Genomic DNA, 17,256 nt, shown 5'->3' on the forward strand with positions numbered 1-17,256 from the left:
GAAGCCCTCCCGAGGGGCAGGGCAGCGCTGGCACAGGGCTGGGAAGGACACGCTCCCGCAGATCAGCACTTCTGGTATTTTTCCTAAGTGCTCTTAAGGCCGTTTTCAGGCCGGTAAGTACAATAGCAATATTTAAAGCCCAAACACGGCAGCAAGAAAACAAACAAACAAAAAAGCACGAGGGGGAACAAACTAGCTGCTCTCGCTGTTCAGGACAGCATCAGCGTGAAGGAATGCTAAAATGTAAATTCCAAAAGATTTTGAAGTTGTAGCCATTTAAATAGCTAGACAGGGAAGACAACGTACTTCAGAGCCTGGTCTACCCCTTCCAGCATCAATGAGTTTGGAAAGAGTAAAAAAAAATCCCAACAGAGCACAAACTTCCCCACAGCTGCCAGTACCTGCTTCGCATTAGGCGTTGCTGGCAAGGAGCACTACGAGCCATTTGTCTGACTCTTGAAAAGCAGAAAGTCCAGCTCCCATCCGTTTCCTTATTTGACGTATTATAGCAAATGTTTTTCCCCTCTTTATTAAAAATGCCAGGTTTCTCAATGAAAATATTATGGGGAAAATAAACAGCTTGTTCTTTGCACATACTTAACATTTATTCTGCCTTTTCCTCCCACCCTGTTGTGGCTTGGCTCCCCTTAAGCTTGTAAGGAACTTGTAGAATCTCAACTCCTTGAGAAAAAAATGTTTTGGCAAAGCAATCCTAAAAGCTTTAAAAAAAAATATCTCAAAAACACTGAATTTAAATTCTGAATCATTACCAAGATCTTACTTATTCCGCAATCTCCTGGGGATGTTGTGAGGTTTAATTAGCTCTAGCTGGAAAACGCTCTGAAGAAAAGTGCCGTAAAGGTGCCAAATGCTGCTCTACTCATGTAGATCTAAAATGTTCAAATTATTACATCATAAAACAAATCATTTGAAAATTAACTCCTCTTCCTTGCCAGCGTGACTTCAAAGGGAGCTCCCTTCCCCCCGCAGGCTGGTCGTATCAGACTGCCTGAGCGCTGCAAGACGTCCAAGTGCTGGTAACGACCAAGAAGGAGAGTATTTTGAACCTCACCTTGCCTCCAAGGTCTCCTCCTCAATTATTTAATCTTCAGGTTGTCTGTCTTTGTGCGCAGCCGCGCTGAAGATTCAGGGCGTTCTGACAGCAGACGTTTGGCTATGTTTGCAGAAGAACGGGCGATCGCTTCCCACTGTCTTCTAAGCAACCTCTCCCCGAGCTCTCTCTCGAGGAACAGTTGAAGATTTGGCAAACGCTCCTTTTTTTGTGATTTGGTGGGGATTTGTACTTGTTCCTCGGTATGCGCTATCAAATCAGGATGCAGAGGGCTGACGGGAAGCCCACGCGACAAAGCTGATCTTGTTTGGGCTGTCGCTGCTGCGGGAGCAGCCAGCAGCTGGGGCAGGTGCGGGTGGGGAGCACAGCAGCACCCACAGGCACCGCGGGTCACCCTTTCACCCATCATTAGAGGGTGAAACACGGTCCTACCTTCAACTGGTGCCCGTGCTGCTTGACCCAGAGGGCGAGGGAGAGCTGCTGCTGGGCTCCCGGCTGCCCTCTCAGCGCCTCCTGGGGCTGTTTGCTCTCTGGCTGCAATTCCCTGCAGGAATTCCCTCGCGCAGCCACCCCAGGATGCCCACAGCCCGCACGGTGCTGCGGGCCGACAGCTGTACTGGGGAGGAGGAAAGCACCGGGCTGGGAATTACTGGGAACTGCTGGGAATTGCCTCTGCCCACAGAGCGGGCTGCAGCTGGGACCTGCAGGACACGAGGTCCCGTGGTCCCCAGCGTGGTCCCAGCGCGGAGCTCTGGGGAGCTCCATGGTTCGGAGGAAACTTCCAGACACCGCAGCTTGCGGCGTGCGCTGCGCTACGTCCTTCCTGCAGGAACAGCCTCTGGCTCTCACGGGGCTAATCTAAAGTTCACGCCAGCGTTGCCCATTATTTATTCAGCTCTGTGTGTTCAGACTGCATTATCCGTAATGCTCGATAATGAGATAATTTCTGGTTTTGCTTTAGCTTAGGGCTTCAGACAGAAGCTTCCCTATTTTGCATCTGTAAGCCTGCAAATCAAAGTATGTCAGCAAAAGGCTCCACTACGCGCACTGAAAACACTCACAGGCTGAAATATTGAGTGGCCTCCCCTGGGCGCACGCTGACTTTGTTCTCAACCACACTCCTATGGCAAAGTGAAGATTGTAAAGGAACGGTCACGTACCTCCAGTCTTGCTTATTCTACTGCGATTGACTCCAATGATTTCAGGGGGGAAAAAAGGAGGGTCTCATTTTTACCAACTTGTTTTTAGCAGTTCTTTAAAGAAAAAGAGTAATATTCCATTACAAGAAACAAAACCAAACCATATAAAACAGAATCAAAATAAACTTTAGAATAGGTTCTGGTCTCCGTAAATACAGAGTTATTTAACTGACTGCAGAGGAACAGTCTGAGATCTTAGACCGAGACCATTAAAACCAAGCTTAATGCTTAATTCTCTGCCTCGGCTGCTAGCAAAGCTCTCCAGGCGCATTGCCACAAAGGTAGGGGTTTTCTGTAACTGTGGAGAACCACCACTGCCACTGCAGACAGCACAACACTTTCAAGCTCTCCTAGGTCAGCCAGCCTCACCCCGCTGCGCTCCGTAAGACAGGAGCACCTCTGTGAGGAGACCGCAGCTAGTCAATCCAGGGAAAAACAGAACCAACCACCAAGATCTGAACTAAGGACCACCGCAAAGGGTTCCCAGAATCGCTGCAAGATGATAACGTCTTTGCTACGACTGGGAATTTCAAGAGCACTGACACTGAACTCTGCTCCCCTCACTCCAGTGGATTCGCTCTGCCGGGGGGAAGACTCCAATTGCTCAGCACTAACTGCCTGAAAAGGACAAAACCATCCAAATCACAGTAAAGCGAACAAAACGATACAGTGTTGAATGCAAGTCTCGCATAAAACTTAAAAAAAACAAAAAAAAAACAAAAACAAACAAAACAAAAACAAAGAAACAAAACCAGTCTGTTGAATTTGGCCCTGTATTCTTAGTTGGGAATATGCAAAAAGCAAACTACACAGAGAAAGGACAGCACTGGTCAAACAGGATACACGTTACATGCCTGAGACATGGAGGAACATTTTTTTTTTTTTAAAAAGGGTGAAGACCAATTCAGAGCGTGGGGCGCAAAGTTATCTGGCTTCTTTCCCTCCAGAAAAACCACTGCTTTTTTACAGGAACAGCAGCAAACGCAGGCGCCTACGGACAAGAAGAAGTGTCTATTAACTTGCACTACGCAAAGAAAAAACACCCAATCAAGTGTTGCACTTCGATAATTGAAATGGCACCTTAACCCTCAAAAAAAAAAATACAAGTTCCAGAGACAAGTACATTAATTTATCAATAAAAAGTAGCACTGATAAATAAATTAATTTATATAAAAAAGAAAAGAGGATAATTGACACATTTGGGGGTAGAAGAAAAGTCACCTTCTTAGCCCACATGCGCTTGGTTTATTTACATATCCACAAATACCATGAAGCACCATCCCAGCCCCCCCACTAGCAGCATGGTCACATGAATTCCGTAGATGAGCAGTTCATTCAGGAGGCTGAAGTCTACCCGCCTTCGCCCCAGTAAGAGGAGGATGATGGAGAGTTTGTACTGGAAACGCAGAAAGATCCGGATGCCAAGGTACTGAAGGCAAAACAAGATCGAGAGTGCCACCCAGAGGATGGAGGTAAACAGGCTGCAGCTGAAGTACAGCAGGAAACGGATGAATCCGTACATCCATCGGGATTTCAGATAGATGTCGAAATTGTTGTACTTGGTGCGCACCAAGTGAGTGGTCCTCACCGGGCCACAGGCCGAATGCAGGCAGGTCGTGTGGGGGCCGTGGAACGAGCGGACCCGGCGGGGAATGGGGATTACAGGCATCGGGCACCCCACCGCTCACCGAGTCCCAGGGCAGGACTTACAGGGCACATAGCAAATATCATCCGTTAACACGGAAGAGCTCCAACAGCCTGGGAACGCTAACTCTTTGCTGAGTTTCCAGGAAGGAAGGGACCTGCAGGAAGGCAGAGAAGGAAAACACGTTTAAGTAGCCCCAGCAGGGGGACGCACGGCAGGACAGACGCTCCGCAGCTCGGCGGTTACGTACAGCTGCCTTGCACAACTCCACGTCTTCGCTTACAACAACCTTGCTAACACCTTACAGCTCACCAGACAGACATGCAGCAACACAATTCCGTTTGTCATCACCCAGGCAGATCCCCAGAAGCACCCAAGCAGCAGCGCCAGCTATAACCTGTTACAAGCCTTACAGTGCCAATGGAGGAAAGAAGGGAGCTTTGTTCTGGAACTATCCTGGCTAATTAGGGCTGTTCTTAATCAGACAGAAGTCCTGCAACAGCCCACCAACGCAAAAAGTAATATTAACGTGTGCGTTTGCATTGGATCAGTTTTCTGTTGTTTTGTTTCTGAAGAAGTTCTCCAAGTGCTTTTGCAAGCGAGTTCTACGGCCCAGACATGGCCGTGCTTCTACATTTCTGCCCACTGCAGATCCTGGCAAAGCTTCACCGAATAAACAAACCGAAAATAATGGAAGGTCCCGCACGAACAATGAGGCAATCGTGTTTTTCACACTCTACAGGATGCGCCTCCCCTGCTCAGATGAGCCTTGCGGTCCCGCTGTCATTGCACCCAATGACAAGCCAGCACCTCAAAGATACCCAACAGTTTATTTCTCCTGTTGTGACCTGCAGAGACACATGAAATATCTTGATCTTCTGGAGTGTTTAGAATTTACCATCTTAACATCCTTCCACACGCCCACTGTTGTTATCGGAGTGATGAGCGGCAGCCTGTTAGCTGCTCTCTGCTTCACCCCAGGCTTAGGATGTGCCAAATTCCGGGAATTATGAAATGACAATGCACTCATCAGATAATGCTGGAGAACAACAGGGACTTCCCCAGCCTCCTCGCACACCCAGGCACTCAGACCTTTGTTGAACAAGAGATCCTATCACTGTTAAAATGAGAGCAATTTAAAAGTTAATTCAGTTTTTTTTTTTGTTGTTGTTACTAACTAAACTAATCACAGGGTAAACGATAAGGCTAAAGGCAACTGTAGTTTGATAACAAAAACCTTCTCTGCAGCAACGTGTGCCACTGAGTAAATCTTTTCACTGCTCCCTGCCTCAAATTACAGAGGCGTGGAAATAACAGCTCTGAGCACTTCTGCAAGGTCCCAGGTTTAATTACCTAAAATTTCCGTAACAGAGAAAAGGAATCTGTTGGCTCTACACAAACCGAGCTAATGAAAAGGAGTAAGAGTTAACTTATGATTAAGGAATTGTGATAATTGAGGTCTGTTCTCAACTACCAAAACGACCCGTGTAATTTAAGTGCCTCCTTGCCATAATTTCCTGCCAGTGAAGAGGAAATGCTCGGTAGCTCGGAAGTATGTTACACGGATGTATTTTGCAAGGCATATAAGGCGGTCAGACGCTAACCCAACACTGCTTAAGGACAACAGCTTTGTGCCTGGAGCGTGCAGCGGAGCATGCCTGCCACGTGCTGTGCATCAGCTGCTCAGTGTCTGTCTTCAGAGATGCTTTCGGAGGAATAAACTAACAAGATAAGTTAAAAATTCATATACTGGGGACTTAGAGCATTGCATTTCTGGTAACACCGCCTCTTCTTACAACCTCTTTTACTGGGACATGAAGGCAGCTTATCGTTTCCAGCAAACTCCGGCACAGCTACTTATCCTGACTCCCTGAGAAGCCACGGAGAAATCAGTGCGAACACAGGAAAAGCACTCGGCGAGACCACGCCTGAGCAGCAGAGCACAACCCCCATGGGCATAAGCTACGGTTTCTAGGGCAAACTCAGCACGCCGGCCTCGCGTCTGATCAGTTTTAAAGAGGAGTTCAGGTTCTCTCCGACAAAACCTTCAATAGGTGAATCTGAGAGAACTGCTCAGCTCCAGAACTTATTTGGTGTGAACAGCAGCGACTGGTTCACATTTGCTGTGCCCACCACATAAACAAACAGCCTCTGGGAGCTTGGTATCTTCAGGTAAACTCAAACGCCAACACCGTGCCAGCCACAAACAGAGGGATGCTGTGCAAATAGGAAACTTTCTGAAGTATTACATTGCTAATGGCGCTGCCATCCACCCAGCAGGTCGAAAATCCGCTGCTGTTCCCGGGTGCCACTTAATTCTTGCGATAAAAAAGCGCGGCTTTCCTGAGACCCCCGGCCTTCTAGGAGGAGGGAAAGAAACGGCTAAGGCGCTTCACAGACCCACAACATCCTACACATGAGTTGATCTAAAAGATAAAAGGAGAGATTAGGTTGCAGTTTGCTCATTTTGTGCGTTAACAAGTTCAGAATCGCAAGGTCTGCCTCCAAGCGTGATTTTTTAACCTCACAATGATTTTCAGAAGCACGATGTACTCTGTAACCAATATATTGCAGCTTACTGATGCACGTCGGACAGAATCGCCTAGCCCGTGCCAAAAACAAAGAGAGGTACGAGAAAATTACAGGGAAGGAACCCCCGCAGGTCGCTTCCTTTCATCGCGGAAGCGCTCACCTAGGCCAACACTGAACACCGCGGCGAGCACACGCTGCCGAGGGTTAAGAACGGGACGGGCCCAGGAGCGGGCCCAGCCCGTAGGGGAGGAAGGCGGCAGGCCGCCCGCTGCTCGGGGGCTCCGTTGGGGCCTTCCTGCCCCACAGCACCCTGCCCCTGCCGATGCCCATGCCCCGAAGGACTTCGGTGCGGGCAGCAGGAGCCGCGCTGCCGCTGCCCGGGGCCCCGCGGCCGCTTGTAGCGGGGGACCTTCGGGGTCTGACCGCCGGGCGGGCTCCCGGCCCTCCTCCTCCTCCTCCTCCTCCACCAACAACAAGAGGCCGGGGCACACCGGCACACCCCCGCATCCCCCGGCAGCGCCTCAGGAAGGGGCCGCGGCCTCCCCCGGTGCCTCCCCTCGCCCCCCCGGTGCCTCCCCGCTTCCCCCGGCCCTGCCCCGCCGGCCCGTCCCGCACTCACCGCCGTGCCCATGGCCTCCCGCCGGGCGGCGGCCGCCGAGCCCGAGCGTCCCGGGCCCGGGCTGACGGCGGGCCCGGGCCTAGTGGCGGGCGCCGCACTGCGCATGTGCGGGGAGCGGCCGCGCTCCGGTTCCGGCCCGCGGCGGCGGCGGCGGCGGCGACGGCGACGGCGACGGGGAGGGAGCGGCCGGGGCGGCGCGCGGTGATGGCGTCATCACGCAGCGCCCGCAAGGCGGAAGCGGGAAGGGCGGCGCGTCGCCATGGCAACGAGGCCTGGCAGGCTTCAGGCCGCGGGGACCGGGCCTAGGCCTCGGGGGGGGGGGGGCACCGGGACGGGGCGGAGCTGTCCCCGGAGCACCGAGCCCCTCGGGGTGGTTCGGGCAGCCGCGGAGGAGCCAGGTTGTTAGTCACGGTGTGAGCGACCCAGGCTTCTGGGGAGGCCAAAAAGACGCCAAAAAGACACCAAAAGTTCCTAAAACACACACAGGGGGAGGACAGGTCAGAGGCGAAATAAAAAGAAGGAAAAAAAAAAAAAAACACATCCTCCCTTTTGTTTCCCTTTAGATTTAATTAGGAATTACTTTCTGTAATGGAAAGAACACAAAACACACTTTTTTTAAATTTTTTTTTTATTGGCCCCCTGCCCCACTTGCCATCTAGGCATTATCGCGGTGGAAAAACATTAAATAATAATAACGCGAGCCATCTGCCAGCAATAAGCCGTGCCGCGCTGCACAGGCAGTTGAAGGCACGAGGCCAAATACCTCCGAGCGCACCAACTGGCTCCGACGCACGCGCCCCGCTCTGGGCGCTCCCTGCTCGCTCGCAGCAGCCTCCGCCCCGCAGAGCGTTTTTGTTCCGCAAACACAACGAGGGGCCCGAGGTGCTGGATGTACAGCGAGGGAAAATTACAGCCAAGGCGAGGCGCGGGGTTTTCTCCTCGTAAATTGCCCGTTTCTGTTCTCCCATGTACCTTCTGGTGGGAGGGAGAAGGGGAGGTGCGGAGCTGATGCATTTTCCCGGTAGCACGAAATGGGAACATCTGTTCGGTGACTAAGATTAGCACGAGAGCCACGTTTCATTTATTTCGCTCCACCATTGCCTGGAACAGGGAGCCAGGGATGGGAATTTCAGCCCAAGCAACAGCATTATGAGGGTACTTAGATCTTTCCAGCTTGGCTTGGAGAACGATGGGGATGCTGCTGAATGCGAGCGCTGCAGAGGGGGCTCCGGGCTTCCCACAGGAACTGCTCCAGGCAGGCAAGGTCTGCCATTGCCTCCAGGAACACCCAGAGAGCTCCACTGCCCAACCCAAAACCCGTACACAAGCACAAGGGGGTGACACCGCAACATCAGTGCTGAGACCGACCCTTTTCATTTCTTAGGTCGGGATGACAAAAAGCAAGGCGGCACTATTCAGCCTGAAATACATTGACCACTTCACTGCTTAAATAAATGTGTATCATCTTAAAAAATATACAGTCCCCGGGTCAGGCATGAATTGGAGCTTTGACATTCAAAGAGGTGAGGTCCTAAGCAAATGCTTGTGGTGCAGCCCGAAGAGAACCCGCCCACAGCACTCCAGCGGGGCTCTCGGTTGTATTTCTTGCCTGTGCTAATTTTACTAAAGACACAACTCATATTCCTGTTGATTGAACAGTTTTGTGTTGACAGCGTTGAAGATTTGTGATGAAACTTATCATCAGCCCAGAGAGCGGGCCATTAGTACTAGTCACAGCGGCCAGCCAGCGCTGATATATTTTATGGCACGCTTCGAAGACAAACATACACATTTATATGTCACTTGTTGCAATATAAATGCTAACTTGTACTTCTTTCAAAACTTTTAATGAATTGTATACATTTCATGAGATTTATAGCATGAACCGAATTGCTCAAAATATTACTTTAAACATATTTGTCACTTTGGCAACAGAACAAAAAAAATCTGGAAGATATTGCGTTTAGAAATAAATCATAAATATATGCATCTTAAAAGAGTTTATTTCAGTCATTAATAGTTGATGGCCCCCCCCAGTGCAGGATTTAAAGTTAAATTATGCAAAATCAAAAACAAACCTTATAATACTTAATCAAACATGCATAAAACTGTCAGGGCCAAATAAATTCTCTCAATTAACTTGCTTCAGATTGTGATTGCATTTACTAATTTAATCAACACTAGAATAATTTGGAGACTGGGTAATGATAAATTACTATGGTGCTGCACATGAAGAGCCGCTAAGGTAGTGTGCTAAGACAAGAATGCAAGAAATGCTTGCTAGGCTGAGGGAAAAAAGTAGCAGCCGAGTTATCACAAACATTTATAATGGAAACATCTTTTTAGTCCCATTTTTGGGGGAGACTTCTTTTCAGTAAAAACCTAAAACATCTCTCATGGATAGATCTTGTCTGGATGCATGGCTTTAACGTTAGTCCACTGAGTCAATCCCATTTCAATCTGAGATGACTTAAGAGGTGAAACAGTTCAATGTAGACATTCGCTCCACATTTCTTGCTCATTTTGTGAACATGATCTTTTGCTCTGAACACAAGGCAAGGGACTGCGACTTCCAGTCCTGCTTGCTGGCACTGCTTCACACTTTGGCCTCAGTCAAGTCGTTTAGGCTGGAGCTGGAGTAACAGCCCTCTAATATTGAGATGTCCTTTAGCTCCATCCTTTTGCACTTAGAATGGATCTGCACTTTCTGACCCCTGTCTAGAAAAAGCTTTCAATACTATTACTTGTGGAGAGCTAAACATTTGATTTTTGCAAGCGTAAGCAAGGTTTTATGGAGAGGTTCTCATTTAGAGGTTCATTTGAAGGAGGCTGTAAGGTATTCAACCCTGTAAAATACCTGGACCTCTGAAAATCAGACCCTTATTTGGTCTGCAACCTTTCTACATCTGTTTTACAAAAAATAACAATGCCCGTATTGCTACTGTGGGAATTAACTCATTATTGCAATACTCTTCCTCTCTCTCTTTTTTTCCCTTTCTGCAAAATATAGCCTCCAGTGGCTAGCTTTACATTTCTGAAAGCTTTTCTTTGAAACAGGAGTGGTGTGTACATTTATATATGTATAGCACCTAGTACTGTTTGGCCACCAGCATAAATCTGTAAACCTGCATGCTGAAAAGTATATCCAGAAAGGTAGCTAACAAGTTCCCTTCAGTGACCCAGAAACAACTACCTGCACAGTAAGTCTATAGCCATATAGATAGCCATAGTTTCAGAGGTCTTAAAGATAATAAACATGTTAACGGGATATTTTCAAGCCAGCATTCACTGCTGGCAACCTGTCACATCCAAAAACACCATCCAAAACCAACGGCATCTTGTGCAAATTCCCTTGGGTTTTGCTGAACCGGTCTGTAAAGCTGAAATATAACAAACTGAGGAATTAATTCTTTCCTTTTCCTTAAAGGAGATTTAGGGTCAAGTCTGGACCTTAAATTTTAAACATAATCGATCCACCCTGCAAATCCTTGTGAAATAATTTTGCCTTATTACTTCTTTCCAGATCTGATCTCTTAGTTTAAATGCCAGTTTTAATCAGTTGGAAGAGATTTGCATGTGGTAAATAATAACGCAGTGTATTAGACTAATCAAATAAAAATATAAGTGGCAGAAAGCGGAACCGATTCCCACTTCTGCAGCACTGCCCTACCGGTGTGCAACCCCCGCGGCACTCAGAGCCCCGGGCTCCCCGGCAGGGCAGCGGGGCTGCGGAGCTTGTGGGGTTATTCAGGGTCCGGCAGCAGCGTAAACGGAGGGAGCAGAGGGAAGGAGTGGAGTCCATGCATCAGCACGCCCCGACGAACACAGCCGCCCGCAGCACGCCTCTCCTTCCTCACTGCAGAGCTGGGCACAGCAGTGCCAGGTACCAATGACAAGCACAGATGGTGAGGTTGCAGTGCACTGTGGTTTCCCTGCAGGAGTCCTAGCTCCTGTAACGCTTTTGTACGTATATATTTTAGAGGTGACTTGTGAAATATAAAACCGGACCAGTCTGCAGTTTGTAAAGAAATAAATGATACACAGTTCACGTGAGGCATGGTGAGACAGTAACGGTTGATGTATTCAATATACGTGACACATCAGCATGTTTTCTGGCATGATAAGCAGTCTGCCCACTGCTGCCAAGAGCCTTCACGACACTAAACAGGAGGCGAGCCTGGGGGATGCTCGGTGGGGTTCGGGACAGCCTCCTTCCCTCTGCCCCCACAAACAGCTCGTGGGGGCTCCCCCGCCACGTGGAACAGCATGCAAAGAGAAAGGCTCATGCTGGTGTGGGTGGGATGCCAGTTAACCCCCCCAAATTTGATACACATAAAAAAATGTGCATTGCTCTGCAGTGGGGACACTTAACTGCCCAGATAACGTAGCGAAACACACAGCTTTCCCAGCCCGGCTTCCCCCCCACGGCCAGGGAACAGGCAGTGGTTATTCTGGAGACGCTGGAGTCATGGAAAGATTCCTGCTGACCTCCGGGGGCTGGGGCGGGAGCCAGCTGCACACATATGGTGGGAGAGGAACTGTCTCTAAAACAAATGAAAATAGAATTGGCCACTTTGCCAGGGACAGGCCTCCTGCCAACGCTTGTTGCTGCATCATGCTGGCTAGCCCCGACCCGGCTGGTGTCAGAACTGCCGATTATGCAGAAAACTCTCGCAGAGAAGTGTCAGTACTGCCTTCTGTTCATCAGTAGGCTAGGCCTAGGGGAAGCGTGCGGCATTGTCCCAGACCCAGCCCATACCTCCCACGGGAAGCGGGGGGCTGGTGGGCACGCTCGGGGGGCATGCAAAGCCCTTTCAGGGCACCGCGTCTCCTCGAGAAGCAGGAGGGTGGCATTTCAGGGCAAAGGAAACATTTTCTCTGGGAATCTCAGCTCCTCGGGTTTCGATTCCTTAATAACGTGTCCCAGTTCGTATCATGGTGGTAGCGGGCGGGTCCTCTTAAGCACATTGCATAGATCCATCAGGTCTGAGCCGGGATCGATCTGCTCTGAGGTCATTTTAACATCAGCAACCTGGCCCCCGGGTCAGCAGCAGAGCTGGGACAGGTCTGGTCTCTGGTGCACTGTTTTCAGAGGGATTCGGACACCCCAGGTGGGCGCCCAGCACCACACCAGCACTTAGATCAGAAGGGCTTTGGGGCAGGGAGTTTGCAGGGCCACAGCCGGCACCTCCAGCAGCTGCATGCTACCGGCCGCCCCGGGGCCCTGGGGAGAGGGCTCAGGCCGAGCTCCGCAGCCAGAAGATGCAGAGCAGCTCCCACTCCATCATTCCCCAACAATTTCCTGGAGAAATACAGATGGTGAGGGAAAAACCCCTATGACCCCAAGATGCCCAGGCAGACTCTCACTGTTACCCCAGCCAGTTCTTTTTATGTCCCTCTCCAGATGCTTAAGCCTCAGTTTTCCATCTCCCCCCACCTGCATTCAAGCTTAAAAATGCCAAAGCCCCCTTGTCTGCCCCCTGCTCTCCGTTCCCCTCTGGAAAAGGGCAGGCGCTTGGGAAAGATGGAGAGTGACAGGAGAGAGCGGAGACAAACCTCCGCTTGCCAAAGGTGTGTTTCCCCGAGCTCCCCCCGCCTCCGTCCCTCCGATGCGAATCAATGGAGCCATCTACTCCGTGCATTGGCTAAACGTCAAATTTAGAGACAGCATTCATTTTTCTGAGATCAATGGAAAGCGGAGTTTGCCTGTATTTCTTAAGCATCATTACAGGGCATCAGTCAGTGCCCAAACCCACCACTCGCCGGGATTAGCTGCGATGGCAGCTTTTCCAGCGCTAGGGGGTCCACTGCGTCAGGAATCCTCCAGTGCTTTCCATCAGGGTGCACAAAATGCGTCCACGCTGTTGGAAGGTAAATTATTGCAAGAGTTCTTTTCTTTTCCTATTTTTTTCCCCTTCTGATTACTGTTTTGAAATCACCAGGTGACCGGATGAGTCCAAACCCCAGCACAGCACCGCAGCCTGCATGGAGCAGCCCTGGGCCCTGCTGTCACCGCAGGGCTGGGGGCGCAGAGGGACCGGGGGGGCACAGAGGGACCAGGGGGGCACAGAGGGACTGGGGGGGTGAGTGTGGCCACCACACTGCCCCTGTGGAGGAGCCACAGGGCAGAAGCAGGGGAAGGGAAACAAGCAAAGAAGCAAACAAACATCATCAACAGCAGGTGCTCACCTCCGTCCTCAGCCCCACGGTGGTGGGGGTGTCCTGTCCTGTCCTGTCCTGTCCCGTCCCGTCCCGTCCCTCCTGGAGTACCAAAGGTGTGAGATGGGAGCGGGGTGCAGGAGGGAAGGACCCCGTGCATCCTCCCTGGCCCCTGAGCCATCTCCACCTCTTTGGCTCCTGCGGGTAAAACAAACTCTTGCATTCGTGTTGGGCGAACTGCTCCCTCGGTCCGGATGGATTTTGCCGCTGCGTTCTCACGGGAAGTGGCACCGGCTGCCCACGGTGTCCAAGGAAGAGTTCGGCCCCAACGCAGAGAAATGCCTTGCTGGAGGCTGAGAGAAACTTCTGGTGCTCAGCACGTGTCGGGAGTCTTTTTGACCTTGCTTATGTTCAGACTACGTCCTGCAAAGGAGAAAATGACTTTCCAGCATCATTACAGCAGCAGCATCCTTATCAATAAAAACGATCAGGAAAAAAGGAACAAAGGATTTATAAGGCAAAACCATCTTCAATTATATCCGTATTTAATAACAGTATATTTCCAAATGGGGGAAAACTACTGCAATGGTCAAAGCTGATTTTGCTGTAAGATTGGAGCACTGCCCCTCTCCTTATAATTACCTCCAAACTGGGGAAATGTGGGTCTCCACGACAAACTGCACCTCCTGCAATAAGAAATATCATTTTATCACTGCAGGGAGCAGAGGAATAAGAGCTGGGAACATTTCTTCCGAAAATGGAACACGGAAGTCCGCTCAGTGGCCATATTTACCTATTTCTCAGCTGTGTGCCTGCATTTTTCAAGGTATGAGAGTCAGATCTGGTAAGTAAAGTGACCCCAATAAACACCCCAAAAGCCACGTAGGTGGCAGCCCCACTGCCTGATGCCAGTGCCTGCACCGCTGCCTTGGCAGAGCCGGGAGGGGACCCCACAGTGCCCAGCTCGGGATGCACAGCGGGGCAAATCGCACTCCTTTCTCCCTAACTTCCCTCGTCTGTCGCCAGCAGACCAGCCCGTAACTTAACAGCACTTTGCTGGTGAGAACACAGAGAAGAGAAAAAACCAAAGCCCTCATCAATCACAGCCTGGCTCCGGGTACAATTAGCAAGTTCTATTATCTTAAGAATGACACTTGTAGCACAGAGCAAAGCATGGCGCACCTCGTATTATAATACCGCATGCAAAAAAGGGAAGGCTTGAATTGCATTAGCATTGCATTAGATTCCCATGACTTTCTATATCAGCACTTGTGAGTTATTTATGAATTCATTTATTTACAAGGACAGCCCTTTCTGCATTCAGTTGCCATGGTTGCTTTAACTCCTGTATCCTATTAATTCTAGATGTTACGAAATAAATATAGATCAGACAATCATTGTGTGCTGCTTTTTTTTTTATATTATTATTATTATTTTACAGTTTGATTCCCCGTGTCCTGGCCAGAAAGGCTTCTCTGTGGTGCATCCACTGTCCCTCACTGAGTGGAAATGCCCCCCGAGAGCCAAAAGCTTGGTTCTGTTGGCCAAGGACCTCATACATGTGTCCCCCATCCCTTGGAGAGGGCAGAGGCACCGATCAGGGAGGAGGACGGTCCTGGGGCCGGGATCCCAAAGCCAGCGTGCTTGGAAGTGTTTTGTAATAGAATTCCACAAGAAAATTAAATCAATTACTGAGTCTAATAAAGCTCTCAAGGTTTTTAATTAAACTAAGTTTTAATTAAAGCAGCATGAGCCCGTGCTCTTTTGATATTCTGCGTCAGACCCCAGAGGATTGCAACTCCTTTTTGTAATTTACATGGGCTGGATCAATCACGAGAGTCACGAAAATGCGAGAACTTTGTCAATTTTACAGGCTGAAATACTGTACGCCAGGCGGGAACCTCGGGCAGCTCGGGGCTGGGGCAGACAGACAGGTTGGGGTCACCTTTCCAGCCCTCAGCGGCGAGGAGAACAGCTCTCTCCAAGCAAACTCCTGCAGTCCTGTCCGCAGCAGAGAGCTGAGCAGCGGTGTGATGAGTTGTGGTGCAGCTGCAGGCACCGGAGAGCCCAGAGCACGGCCGTGGTGCCCTCCTGGTGCTCCCTGCGACCTGCAGCCCTGCTGTGGGGCTGCTGAAAAGGTGCCGTCACCCTGAGCAGGGCTCGGCATCTCCCCACACCACGCCAGAGCCCTGTGCCTGCACAAGGACCTGTCCCGTGTGCCTGCTCCGGGCAGGCGAGACCCAGATCATCCAACCTGCACGTCTGGTAAGTGGCCCTGGGATGTTCTGCCTCTATTTTAGGCTTGTTTTGTACACAATATGCCCCAAACATGCTTTTTTTTTTTTTTCCTTAAGGAGATAAGGATCTTTATGTAACCCATTTTTCCTTAACGCTAAGTCCTTTGTCAGGATTAAAGAATCCTAAAACATCTGCACAGGCTTGGGCGGCAGATGCATGAAGAAAGCGGCCTAAAATAACATAGAATATTAACCTACTAAATGAGGTATTTAGAAAATAGAAGGACCCTCCTGCGTCCTTACTTACAGCCGCTTCCTGACCCCAGCTACGCGATGCAGGTGGGTAACAACAGCATGCCACCCGCCGTGATTTCCATCCCAGGTTTTTTACCTGATGCCAGGACTTGGCTTTGCCAGGAGCCTCGGCTGTGCTGGAGGAGCGGAGCTGCCCTGGCCGGGGTCTGGGCCCTCCTGAGCCGCCCAGGGCTGCGACCGTTCCCCAGAGGGGGGACGAGAGCCTCCCATGTTCCCAGGGAAAACACCCCGAGGGGCTGAAAATAACCCAGCCAAAATATCTGCCAAGCCTTTCAGGGAAGGGACATGCTAAGTGCCAGGCAGCATTAATTCCTCTTGTTCCGCCTGGAAGTCAACGTTACCTGCCTGGGGCTGCTCAGGGAGTCTTTAGGGTGTATTGGGTTTCTTCCCTCTTGTTTTTAGGGATTACTGCAGGGAGCAAGCAATTCGTCCTTCCTCCAAGGAAAGAGTTCATGAGACGTGCGTTTGCTTAAAAAAGTGAGCGAGGAGGGGCGGCAGGGGCTTGGTGCGGGATGGCCGAGAGCACTCCCCAAGCTCTCCCAGCGGCTGCCTCCCCAAAGGTTTGCCAGGAACCGAGGTCAAACCTGATTCGGATGAGAGTCCACAGAGCAGGTCAGCAATGACCCACAGCACCTCGGCCAGCTGGAGCAGGCTGTCAGCACCTCAGCCGTCCCCATCTCCCGGCCCGCTTCCAGCCATCCATCGCGGCCCGTCCGTCCTGGCCGCAGCCAGCGCCCGGCCAGCCAGGGCCATTAGTGTGATTACTGGGGGTCGTGAAGTTCAAACCAAAATGTCAATTTTCATCTGGAAGAATGGTCCCATTTTAGGAGCAGAGGGATTTCTTTTCTCTCTCTCAGAGCCCCCGCCTGTGAAATCATTGCTCCCCAAAGACTTGCAAATTTCTGGCCAGCGAAAGGTGCCAATAGCTGCTGGAGCCAATAAAAAGATTAACAAGGGTCACCGTTCTTCCCTTTTTGCCTGCACTCGAAGGCTCAGGGGCCTATTTTGAAGATATTAACCGTTGCCTTTACCTCCTGCACGTTCATCACAGGTTTGGGGTCTGTATGGATTTATCGACGAGACGTTGCCATCAATCTCACCCGCAGAATGCCAGCCTGGGAGTCACTGGGTTACATCATCCCACCAGCAGCAGCATTTAGCCAGGAAAGTTCTGGAAGGAGGACAGAAATAGGACAAAGCAGCTGCTGGGGCTGCGGGTGCTGCTCTGGGGCAGGGGCAGCGTCACCCTGGTGCCACCAAGCCTGGGGGAGCATCGATCCCAGGGGGCCAGGATGCAGCCCCTGTGCTGCGGGGTTCGGGAGCCTAAAGGGTGATCCAGGAGGACAGTGGGATGATGAGGGGCCGGCACTGACCCCGCTGGGGTGTCCCCAGCAGGGCACTGCAGTAAATTGGAAATTGGAGATGTCCCTGTTGTGGAGAAACTTGAAATAGCTGCAGGTGGCCTGGTCACGGCCCGA

General features: G+C 50.7%; 2 protein-coding genes across 2 annotated transcripts in view; both read right to left on the reverse strand.

Annotated features, from left to right (window-relative positions):
• Nucleotides 1-7,208, reverse strand: part of NACC2 (NACC family member 2) — a 73,207-nt gene extending 65,999 nt beyond the window's left edge. The window contains exon 1 of the mRNA XM_080562084.1: nt 7,068-7,208. The gene's annotated coding sequence lies outside the window, so the exon portion shown is untranslated. The remainder of the gene's footprint in view (nt 1-7,067) is intronic.
• TMEM250 (transmembrane protein 250) lies at nt 3,470-7,207 on the reverse strand. The gene is made up of 3 exons (XM_080562089.1): nt 7,068-7,207; nt 6,166-6,342; nt 3,470-4,073 (listed from the first exon to the last, which is right to left on the reverse strand). The coding sequence occupies exon 3, from the start codon at nt 3,938-3,940 to the stop codon at nt 3,521-3,523; it is 420 nt and encodes a 139-aa protein (XP_080418215.1). The 5' UTR covers nt 3,941-4,073; nt 6,166-6,342; nt 7,068-7,207; the 3' UTR covers nt 3,470-3,520.
• Nucleotides 7,209-17,256: the final 10,048 nt, after the last annotated feature.

This window comes from Anser brachyrhynchus, assembly GCF_964034855.1.
Source record: "Anser brachyrhynchus genome assembly, chromosome: 19".
In the NCBI taxonomy this organism is placed as follows: Eukaryota; Metazoa; Chordata; class Aves; order Anseriformes; family Anatidae; genus Anser; species Anser brachyrhynchus.